The sequence below is a fragment of the Colobus angolensis genome, unplaced genomic scaffold (genome assembly GCF_000951035.1).
Source record: "Colobus angolensis palliatus isolate OR3802 unplaced genomic scaffold, Cang.pa_1.0 Scaffold8, whole genome shotgun sequence".
Lineage (NCBI taxonomy): Eukaryota > Metazoa > Chordata > Mammalia > Primates > Cercopithecidae > Colobus > Colobus angolensis.
The window spans coordinates 17,925,151-17,937,464 of NW_012121820.1; the positions used below are offsets into that span (position 1 = coordinate 17,925,151).

At 44.4% G+C, this 12,314-nt stretch overlaps 1 protein-coding gene across 4 annotated transcripts in view; it reads right to left on the reverse strand.

Moving 5' to 3' along the window:
* Nucleotides 1-12,314, reverse strand: part of CNBD2 (cyclic nucleotide binding domain containing 2) — an 89,405-nt gene that overhangs the window by 16,475 nt on the left and 60,616 nt on the right. For all 4 annotated transcript variants that reach the window (XM_011929123.1, XM_011929126.1, XM_011929125.1 and 1 more), the window contains 2 exons: nt 3,558-3,735; nt 1,094-1,214 (listed from right to left, as the gene is read on the reverse strand). In XM_011929123.1, coding sequence (XP_011784513.1) covers nt 1,094-1,214; nt 3,558-3,735 — 299 coding nt within the window. The remainder of the gene's footprint in view (nt 1-1,093; nt 1,215-3,557; nt 3,736-12,314) is intronic.

A 12,314-nucleotide genomic window follows, 5' to 3' on the forward strand; every position in this document is an offset into this window, starting at 1 on the left:
TTTTTTTTTTTTTTTTGAGATGGAGTTTTGCTCTTGTCATCCAAGCAGAGTGCAGTGGCACAATCTCGGCTCACTTCAACCTCAGCCTCCCGAGTTCAAGCAATTCTTGTGCTTCAGTCTCCCAAATAGGTGGGATTTCAGGTGCCCGCCACCACACCTGGCTTTTTGGTTTGGGTGTTTTTTTTTTTTGGAGATGGAGTTTCACTCTTGTCGCCCAGGCTTTAGTGCAATGGCACGATCTCAGCTCACTGCAACCTCTGCCTCCCAGGTTCAAGTGATTCTCCTGCCTCAGCCTCCCAAGCAGCTGGGATTATAGGTGTGCGCCACCATGCCTGGCTAATTTTTGTATTATTAGTAGAGATGGGGTTTCACCATGTTGGCCAGGCTGGTCTTGAACTCCTGACCTCAAGTGATCCGCCCGCCTTCAGCCTCCCAAAGTGCTGGGGCTACTGTGCCCAGCTGGTATTGTGTTTTTTAATGTCAAATTCCAATTGTTCATTGCTGGTATAAGTAAAGCAATGGACTCTCATATATTAATCTTGTATTCTGTGACTTTGCTATATAGTCTCATTAGTTTCAGGAGGTTTTTCTTTTTAAAAAAATTGTTTGGAATTATCTACATAGACAATAATGTTATCTGCAAACAAAGATAGTTTTATTTCTTCCTTCCCAATCTGTATGTCTTTTATTTCCTTTTCTTGAATGGACTAGCTAGGGCTTTCAGTACAGTGTTGAATAGGAGTGGTAAGAGGGAACATCTTTGCCTTGTTCCTGGATTCAGCTGGGATCACAGGTGCACCATGCCCGGCTAATTTTTGTATTTTTAGTAGACACAGGGTTTCACCATGTTGGCCAGGCTGGTCTCCAACTCCTGACCTTGTGATCTGCCCACCTTGGCCTCCCATAGTGCTGGGATTACAGGTGTGAGCCACCGTGCCGGGCATATTCTTATCACATCTTTACAAATCAACACAATTCCTTGATATCATCAAACATGGAGGGAAGTGTTTTTAAACCTTTACTGTCATTACTTAATATTCCAGCCCATTTGTGTTACATACTCCGTGGTAAACAAAGCTCTTGGCATACTCACCAAAATTTCTCCCTGCTCCACAGTGTGCACCTTCATGTAGGCCCCCACTGCAGCCTCCTTGGGGAGCTCACCAAGCTTAGTATTGATCATGGCACATTTGATCGACTGAACAGGCCTGGATCTGAAATGTGACAGCTTGTTAGAGAGCTCATCTGTAACACAGTCTGCTCCTGAGGCTCTGGCTAATCAGCCCTCACTCTTCTGCACATGGAGGACTCCCCTCCCTGGGGAATTCACAACTCCCCAGAAGGCGAGAAAACTCAAAATCAAGCCCTGGAAGAGACTGACTCCCATTGTCAGGAATTGGAGGGTGCAGAAGAGGAGACTTGGGAGAGGAAGGTGATACAGGCCCTCCCCTTAAACACCTGAGGGCTATTCTCCTGGAGGCAGCGGCTGATGATCCCATGCAGCCAAGCCAGGCCTACTGGGTGGGAAGTCCCGGCTGGTCCTCTCATGCTCAGCATGAGGAAAGAATTTCTTTCTTTTTTCTTTCTTTTTTTTTCTTTGAGACAGAGTCTCACTCTGTCACCAGGCTCGAGTGCACTGATGGGATCTCTGCCCACTGAAACCTCCACTTCTGGGGTTCAAGTGATACTCTTGCCTCAGCCTCCCAAGTAGCTGGGACTACAGGTGCCCACCACCATGCCCGGCTAATTTTTAGCAGAGACAGGGTTTCACCATGTTGTCCAGGCTTGTCTCAAACTCCTGGCCTCAAGTGATCTACCCGCTTTGGCCTCCCAGAGTGCTGGGATTACAGGTGTGAACTACTGCACCCAGTCAAGAGGAAGGAATTTCTTTTCTTTTTTTTTTTTTGAGATGGAGTTTTGCTCTTGTTGCCCAGGCTGGAGTGCAGTGGCACAATCTTGGCTCACTGCAACCTAGATTCTTCGGAAGGATTATCCATCACAGCCCAAAAGTGACAGGGTGCTCCTTATGGAGGCCAGCAGCTTGGAAATGTTAACAGGCAAAGGACTCACATGAAGTGGCCCTTGCAGGAATGCAGGGATTTTGACACTGGTGCCATTGTTAGTCTCATTATGACACTTCAATTTCAAAAGTAGCAGGGGGAGGGGGCTGTGCTCCTCTGGGCCCAGCAGTGAGCTGCTTCTAGGCTGGTCCCCACTGAGTCTCCTCTTCTGCTCTTCATTCTCACCAGAAAAAACAAAAGCACAGCACCCAGTTTGCATCCACCTCATACCAGTTTGCATACCACCTCATATCGCACCAATAACAACACTGAGCCACTCAGGTTTGAGTCCTGGCTCTGCCACTTTCTACCTGCGCAACCTGGAACAAGTAACTTAACCTCTCTCCATACCTTGGTTTTCTCACCTGAAAAATGGGAATGATTATAATAGTACTCGTAGAGTTGTTATGGAGATTAAATTAGATAATTCAGTACTAGGCACCGAAAAGGGGTTTTGTTTTGTTTTGAGATGAAGTCTCGCTCTATTGCCCAGGCTGAAGTACGATGGCATGATCACGGCTCATTGCAACCTCCGCCTCCTGAGTTCAAGTGATTCTTGTGCCTCCCAAGTAGCTGGAACTACAGGCGCCTGCCATCACACCCAGCTAATTTTTGTATTTTTAGTGGAGATGGGGTTTCACCATGTTGGCCAGGCTGGTTGCGAACCCCTGACCTCAGGTGATCCACCCGCTTCAGCCTCCCAAAGTGCTGGGATTACAGGTGTGAGCCACCACGCTCAGCCTGTTTTCTTACCTTTTTTTTTTTTTTTTTTTAAGAGACAAGGTCTTGCTCTATTGTCCAGGCTGGGGTACAGTGACATGATCACAGCTCACTGCAGTCTCAACTTCCTAGGCTCAAGCGATCCTCCTGTGTCAGCCTCCTGAGTAGCTAGGATTACAGGTATGTGCCACTATGCCCAGCTACAAAAAGTATTCTGTAAGTGTTAACTATAATTATCAGTATCTCATGTAACTGCTGGCTTGCAACAACCCCAAGACTTAGATGCTATTATCTACCAAGAAATACAGCTTAGAGAGGTCAAGTCCCTTGCCTGGGGACACAGAGCTAAAATAAGTGGCCAAGCCAGGATTAATTCCAAACACAGGCTCTTATCTACTGTGCTATAACTGCCTTCCTTAGATGGATAGAATTTTCTGAAGCAGCTCAGAATCAGAAGGGCCCAGAAACACACAGACTGACAGAATGTCAGAGCCGGAAGATCTGTCCAGTCCCTTCTTCCTTAAATGGGGTACTGAGGCCCTGAGAAAAGATGTGGCTGAATGCCTGAAGTAGCCTTGTGAGTTACAGGTGGAGAATGTAGGTCCTGGCTCTCAGACCGAGGACATCTCTAGGCTGCTTCATGCACAACCCTTTGGGATTGACCTGTGTCCTCCACCTTTGCCCCCTCTCCAGCATCCCCGACATTCTGCCATATAAGTATTATCTCTCTTTGCAACCACAGTCTGGACCCATCTATCTGCCAAGGGCTGAGCTTACTGGATCTTTGGGCCCAGCATCTTGGGAAGAGTGTCTCCTGAGGTTCTGATCTTCCTGCTGAAGCTTGTCCCCTGTAACCCCCAGGCTTTTTTGAGATGCAGAAGTTTCAAGGAGCTAAAGTCTTGTAGAGGATATGACTTGATCTGGAATTCCTTAAATCTTTCCATAGGAGAGTATTCTGTTAGAGAAAGCACAGGAAAAGATACTTATGGATCTTTGCATATATGACGGTTATGGTGGTAGTAGTTGAAGCTTATCACAGGAACCTGGATGGTCTAGCACATGCGGAAATGCTTTTTTTTTTTTTTTTTTTTTTTTGAGACGGAGTCTGGCTCTGTCGCCCAGGCTGGAGTGCAGTGGCCAGATCTCGGCTCACTGCAAGCTCCGCCTCCCAGGTTCACGCCATTCTCCTGCCTCAGCCTCCCGAGTAGCTGGGACTACAGGCGCCCGCCACCTTGCCCGGCTAGTTTTTTGTATTTTTTAGTAGAGACGGGGTTTCACCGTGTTAGCCAAGATGGTCTCGATCTCCTGACCTCGTGATCCGCCCATCTCAGCCTCCCAAAGTGCTGGGATTACAGGCTTGAGCCACCGTGCCCAGCTGGAAATTTTTTTTAAAAAAAAGAAAGATAAAACACTGTGGCCTCCATGCAATGTCCCTGGGTGGCAGGCCCTGTGCTAGAGCCTTTACATCCATTACATCTGGAGAAGGGTGATTAACATACTTTAAGAGATAAGATGAACAGCAGAGAGCTCAAGTCACCCAGAAAAAGGTTAAAGCTTGGATTTGAACTCAGGTCTCTTGGATTCAAAGCTCATATCATTCCATTAACAGACCATATTTATCCTCGCATTCAAACTGGGCTTTCAAATTGGGGCAGGGTCAGCAATAAAAGATAAATGGATGACTGGTCATGGAACCTTAGACAAGTCATATAATCATTACAGCCCTCATAGAACTATTGTAAGAATTATAGGCTGGGCATGGTAGTTCACGTTTGTAATCCCAGCACTTTGGGAGGCCGAAGTAGATCACTTGAGCCCAGGAGTTCAAGAGCAGCCTAGGCAACATGGCAAGACTTCATCCCTACAAAAAAATTAAAGAATTAGCCAGGCATGCTGGTGCACACCTGTAGCCCTAGCTACTGGGGACACTGAGATGGAAGGATTGCGTGAGCCCAGGAAGTTGAGGCTGTAGTGAGCTGTGTTCACGACACTGTGTTCCAATCTGGGCAACAGTAAGACTTTGCCTCAAAAAAAAAAAGAATTGCAGATAAAGAATGTGATATGCCTAACACAGTGCCAGCATATAATAGGCCCTCCATGAGAGTTATTTTAAAAGATCACCAAGAGCCAGTTGCAGTGGTGCACACCTGAGTTCTAGCTACTTAGGAGGCTGAGGTAGGAGGATTGCTTGAACCTAGGAGCTCAAGTTCAGCCTGGACAACATAGAAAGACCCAATCTCTTAAAATAAAATAAAATAAAACTCAAAGGAAATATAATTCAGAAATAAAAAGGAGCAAACTACTCAGCATGCTAAGTAAAAGAAGCCAGATACAAGAGTCCATACTGTATGATCTCATTTATATGAAACCATAGGAAGACAAATCTAACCCATAATGACAGAAAACAAATCAGTGGTTGCCTAGGGCAGGGGTGAGGGGTAGAGGTTGACTGGGAGGGGGCACAAGGGAACTTTTTGGGGTGATGGAAATGTTCTATAACTTGACTGTAGAGGTATAAATCTGTCGGCCGGGCGTGGTGGCTCAAGCCTGTAATCCCAGCACTTCGGGAGGCCGAGATGGGCGGATCACGAGGTCAGGAGATCGAGACCATCCTGGCTAACACGATGAAACCCCGTCTCTACTAAAAAATACAAAAAAACTAGCCGGGTGAGGTGGCGGTCGCCTGTAGTCCCAGCTACTCGGGAGGCTGAGGTAGGAGAATGGCGTAAACCCGGGAGGCAGAGCTTGCAGTGAGCTGAGATCCGGCCACTGTACTCCAGCCTGGGTGACAGAGCGAGACTCCGTCTCAAAAAAAAAAAAAAAAAAAAAAAAAGGTATAAATTTGTCATGGAACTATGGCTGGGTGCAGTGGCTCACGCCGCTGTAATCCCATGCTTTGGAAGGCCAAGGCAGGAGGATCGCTTGAGCTCAGGAGTTTGAGACCAGTCTGGGCAACATGGCAAAGCCCCGTCTCATTAAAACATACAAAAATTAGCAGGGTGTGGTGGCACATGCCTGAAGTCCCAGCTACTCAAGAGGCTGAGGTGGGAGGATTACTTGAGCCTGGGAGATCAAGGTTGTACTGAGCTGTGTTCATGCCACTGCACTCCAGACTGGGTGACAAAGTGAAACCTTGTTTCAAAAAGAATTTTTTTTCTAATTTGTCATTTAACTACACACGTAAAATATGTGTACTCTATTATATAAAAATTATATATCAATAACATTGATTAAAAAAGAGATCGCCAGCCGGGTGTGGTGGCACATGCCTATAATTGCAGCACTTCGGGAGGCCAAGGTGGGCAGATCACGAGGTCAGGAGTTTGAGACCAGCCTGGCCAACATGGTGAAATCCCATCTCTACTAAAGATACAAAAAATTAGCTGGGCATGGTGGCGCATGCCTGTAATCCCAGCTACTTGAGAGGCTGAGGCAAGAGAATTGCTTGAACACGGGAGGCAGAGGTTGCAGTCAGCCAAGATCGTGCCATTGCACTCCAACCTGGGTGACAGGGCAAGACTGTATCTCAAAAAAGAAAGCAAAAAAAAAAAAATCTCCAGTATGAGAATCAACTCTTCAAATTAATGTTTTTTGTTTGTTTGTTTTGTTTTGTTTTTGTTTTTTTGTTTTTGAGATGGAGTCTTGCTCTGTTGCCCAGGCTGGAGTGCAGTGGCTCGAACTCGGCTCACTGCAAGCTCCACCTCCCAGGTTCACACCATTCTCCTGTCTCAGCCTCCCAAGTAGCTGGGACAACAGGCACCCGCAACCATGCCTGGCTAATTTTTTTGTATTCCTAGTAAAGACAGGGTTTCATGGTGTTAGCTAGGATGATCTCAACCTCCTGACCTTGTGATCCGTCTACCTTGGCCTCCCAAAGTGCTGGGATTACTGGCGTGAACCACCATGCCTGGCCCCTCAAATTAATGTTAATGGGAATAAATCCAAATTCCACAAGGAGTAGATCTGGCTTAACAAAACACATAAAAAGCCCTGAGAATGATCTTTCGGAAAGTCACTTCAACAATATCTATCAACGTTTTAAATGTGCATAGCCAGTATGCACCGGATTAACTATTTCAGGGGTCCCCAATCCCCTGGCCATGGACTGGTACAGGTCCATGGCCTGTTAGGAATGAGGCTGCACAGCAGGAGATGAGTGGCGGGTGCATGAGCATTACCACCTGAGTTCCACCTCCTATCAGATCAGTGGCGGCATTAGAGTCTCACAGGAGCACAAACACTATTGAGAACTGTGCATGAGAGGGATCTAGGTTGTGTGCTCCATCTAATGCCTGATGATCAGAGGTGGAACAGTTTCATCCCAAAACCGTCACCACCTGCCCCCATCTGTGAAAAAATTGTCTTCCACGAAACTAGTCTCTGGTGCCAAAAAGGTTGGGGACTGCTGAACTATTTGATCCAGTAATTCTCAGAATTTGTCTAACATGTTTCCTTGCACACAGATGCAAAGATAAACACACCAGGAAATTTGCCACAGTAGGGTAAACATTTGAAAAAGAATTCAAAATATCTTTAAAAGGTAATTAAATATGATATATGCATATAATACAATAAAACTCAACTATTAAAAACACAGATCTAGACTTCTGCTTTTGCTTCCAGCCAAGATGGAATAACAGGGACTAAATTTTCTCTTCTACTTGAAAATATTGGACAACATTTATGAAAAAAATTGTTTTAAAGACATTGAAAGATGGGTGTGGTGGCTCACACCTGTAATCTCAGCACTTTGGGAGGGTGAGGTAGGAGGATCCCTTGAGGCCAGGAGTTCAACACCAGCCTAAGCAACACGGTGAGACACTATCTCTACAAAAAAAATGAAAAATTAGGTGGGTGTGGTGGCTCACACTTATAGTCGTAGCTACTCAGGAGAGGCAGGAGGATTGCCTGAGCCCAGGAGGTCAGGGCTGCAATTAGCTATGATTGGGTCACTGCACTCCAGCCTAGGTGACAGAGTGAGACCCTGTCTCAAAAAAAAAAAAAAAAAAAAAAAGACATTGAACATCAGGCAATAAAGGACAATCATCCACACAAGACAGAAAACAAATGAGGTGAGCACTACTACTGCCTCAGCTTGCTGCCTAAAGATTTTCTGGGCCATGGGGCAGGGAGGGGAAATTCAGATGGAGCCGAGCAATCTCCTTGAATTGATGAGACAGAAGACATAGGGGAGGACAAGGCAGCTAGAGTCCACAGAGCAGGGAACCAGAGAGAAGAGAGCTGCATAAAGACAGAACTCCAAAGATCTGCAGAGAGTTTCCCTTGAAGTTCAGCTGAGAGTGTAATGGGAAACTACCAGTGGTAGGTAGCCTCTGAGATGGCTGCCAGTGACCCCCACCTCCTACCAGTCACACACTTGTGTAATACCCTCCCATTAAGTGTAGGTTGGGCTCACTTATAACAGGATACAGCAGAAGTGATGAGATTTTATTTCTGAGATTAGGTTATAAAAAGACTGTGGCTTCCATCTTGGGCATGTTCTCTGTTGCTCTCTCTCATTCTTGGAGAAGCAAGCTACCATGTCATGAAACAGCCCTGTAGAGACACCCATGAGGCCAGACACTTGGCCAATAGCCATGTGAGTGAGCTTGGAAGTTGGTCCCTCCCAGAGGAGCCTTCAGATGAAACCACAACGCTGGCTGACAATGGCAACCTCAAGAGATTTTTTTTTTTCTTTTCTTGAGACGGAGTCTCACTCTGTCACCCAGGCTGAAGTGCAGTGGCACAGTCTCCACTCACTGCAAGCTCTGCCTCCCAGGTTCATGTCATTCTCCTGCCTTAGCCTCCTGAGTAAAGACCTAATGTTTTTGTATTTTTAGTAGAGCCAGGGTTTCACAGTGTTAGCCAGGGTGGTCTCGATCTCCTGACCTTGTGATCCACCCACCTCGGCCTCCCAAAGTGCTGGGATTACAGGTGTGAGCCACCACGCCTTGCCTTTTTTTTTTTCTTTTTTTTTTAAGATGGAGTCCTGCTATGTTTTCCAAGCTGGTCTTGAATTCCTGGACTCAAATGATCCTCCTGCCTCAGCCTCCCAAGTAGCTGGGTCATAAGAGATCTTGAGTCAGAAGCACCAAACTAAGCTATGCCCAAATTTCTGACTCACAGAAATTGGGAGAAGTAAATGTCTATTATTTTAAGTTGCTAAGTTTTGGGGCAATTTATTACATAGTATACTACTCAAGGCTGGAGAGGGGAAAGAATCACCCCAAATGATTAGAGGGATAAATCATCAGAGCTCAAACAGGCCCAGAAATAGTCCTGTTCCCAATAACTAGAATAGAAAACCTCTCAAGTCACGGGGCATTCTGAAATACACAAAATGGTTTTACTTCATGAATGGGAGAAAATTAGCTCTAGATTAAACACTGTTCTGACCCCGCATAACAAATTTAAAAGCTAGTCTTGAAAAGATCAAAATACTTCCAAGTGACTACATCTCAAAGTTCAGAAATATTTACAGGAATAACAAATATGCAGTACCCAAAATCCACATTTTCTTTCTTTTTTTTTTTTTTTTGAGACGGAGTCTTGCTCTGTCGCCCGGGCTGGAGTGCAGTGGCCGGATCTCAGCTCACTGCAAGCTCCGTCTCTGGGTTTACGCCATTCTCCTGCCTCAGCCTCCCGAGTAGCTGGGACTACAGGCGCCCGCCACCTCGCCCGGCTAGCTTTTTGTATTTTTTAGTAGAGACGGGGTTTCATCGTGTTAGCCAGGATGGTCTCGATCTCCTGACCTCATCCGCCCGTCTCAGCCTCCCAAAGTGCTGGGATTACAGGCTTGAGCCGCCGCGCCCGGCCCATAATCCACATTTTCTAGCATCTTATTAAAAAATCATGAAGGATGCAAAGAAATAGGAAAAAATAAACCATATGAAGAGGAAAAAAATGAATTGAAACTGACTCAGAAGTGACAAATATGATGGAATTAGTACATAAGGGCATTGGGACAGCTATTATAATTATATTCCAAGGAAAAAATATTGTGTATATCAAGTAGAGTTGTGGAAATTATAAAAAGACCCAAATCAAACTTTGAGATATAAAAACTAAAATGTCTAAAATGAAAAGTACACTAGGTGGGATTAACAGCAGATTAGACAATGCAGAAGGAGGATTAGAAAACTTGAAGACATAGCAACAGAAACTATCCAAAATGTCACAAAGAAAAAAAAAAAGAATTAAAAAAAAATGAACAGAACATCAGTGAGCTGTGAAACACAGCAATCCAATACACATGTAGCAATCCAATATACATGTAATTGGAGTTCTCAAAGTGGAGGAGAGGGAAAGACAAATAACTTTTTTGAAAACATAATGGTCAAAATATTCCAAATCTGATTTAAAAAATACAAACCCAGGACTCCAAGAAACTAAATGAACCTCAAGCACAGAAACATGACAAAAATTATACCAAGGCACAACATAATCAAATTGCTTAAAACTATTGATAAAAAAAATTCAAAATCAGCCAAAGCAAAAAGGTACACTGTGTACAGAAAATATACAAGGTTATACAAAGAGGTCATACAAAAATAAAAATGTTGGCCGGGCGCGGTGGCTCACGCCTGTAATCCCAGCACTTTGGGAGGCCAAGACAGGTGGATCACTTGAGGTCAGGAGTTTGAGACCAGCCTGGCCAACATGGCGAAACCCCATCTCCACTAAAAATACAAAAATTAGCTAGGTGTGGTGGCGGGCACCTATAATCCCAGCTACTCGTGAGGCTGAGGTGCAAGAATCACTTGAACCTGGGAGGCGGAGGTTGCAGCTAGCCAAGGTCGTGCCATTGTACTCCAGCCTGGGCGACAAGAGCAAGACTCAATCTCAGAAACAAACAACGACAACAAATACAAAAATTAGCCAAGTATGGTAGCACATGCCTCTTGTCCAGCTATTCAGGAGGTTGAGGCAGGATAATCGCTTGAACCGGGGAGGTAGAGGTTGCAGTGAGCCGAGATCACACTATTGCACTCTAGCCTGTGTAACAGAGTGAGACTCTGTCTCAAAAAATAAATAAATAAATAAATAAAAATGTTAATGGACTTCTTATTGAAAACAATGCAAGCCAGAAAATGTCTCAAATAAATAAAAATGTGAACAGACTTGTTGAAAACAATGTAAGCCAAAAAACAGGCTTTAATGCAACATCTTTAAACTAGTGAAAGAAAAAACCTGTTAACCTAGAATTTTATATCCAGCAAAAATTTCTTTCAAGAATGAAGATAGGGCTGGGCGCGGTGGCTCAAGCCTGTAATCCCAGCACTTTGGGAGGCCGAGACGGGCGGATCACGAGGTCAGGAGATCGAGACCATCCTGGCTAACACGGTGAAACCCCATCTCTATTAAAAATACAAAAAACTAGGCGGGTGAGGTGGCGGGCGCCTGTAGTCCCAGCAACTCGGGAGGGTGAGGCAGGAGAATGGCGTAAACCCGGGAGGCGGAGCTTGCAGTGAGTTGAGATCCGGCCACTGCACTCCAGCCTGGGCGACAGAGCAAGACTCCGTCTCAAAAAAAAAAAAAAAGAATGAAGATAAAATAGTTTTCAGACATAGAAAAGCTGAAATAATTCACTAACAGACGTGAAATACAAGAAATGTTAAAGGAAGTACTTCAGGCAGAAGGAAATGGTATGAGGTAGAAATCTGGATCTATACAAAGGAACAAAGAACATCAGAAATAGTAACTATGTAAGTTAATATAAGAGTCTTTTCTTATTATTTTTTAAATATACTTAAAAGACACTTATTTAAGCTGGGTGCATTGGCTGACGCCTGTAATCCCAGCCCTTAGGGAGGCTGAGGTGGGTGGATCGCCTGAGGTCAGGAGTTCAAGACCAGCCTGGACAACGTACATAGTGAAACCATGTCTCTACTAAAAATACAAAAAATTAGCTGGGCATGGTGGCAGGCACCTGTAATCCCAGCCACTAGGGAGGCTGAGGCAGGAGAATCACTTGAACCCAGGAGGTGGAGGTTGCAGTGAGCCGAGATCGTGCCATTGCACTCCAGCCTCGGCAACAGGAGCAAAACTCCATCTCAAAAAACAAAAAAAAAAAAAAAAAGATACTTGTTTAAAGGAAAAGTAATAACCATGTATGGTAAGGTTTTTAATATACAAGAAAGTAGAATATATCACAATAGCATAACATCTAGGAGGAGAAAATGGAAATATATTGTTGTAAGGTTCTGATTCTATACATGAAGTGGTATAATATCACTTAAAGGTAGACTGTGATAAGTTAAAAGTATATACAATGATCATAAAGCAACCGTGAAAATAAACAAACAGTTAATAAGCCAACAAAGAAAATAAGATTGAATTATACAAAATACATAATCCAAAAGGCAAGGAAAAACAATAAAAAGGGAATAGGTGTGACAAATAGAAAAAAAAAATAGCAAGATGGTAGAGTTAAATCCAAACATAATCAATATTAACATTAAATGTCAATGATTTAGACATCTCAGTAAAAAGGCAGATTGTCAGACAGAATTTTTTTTTTTTTTTCTTTTTTTG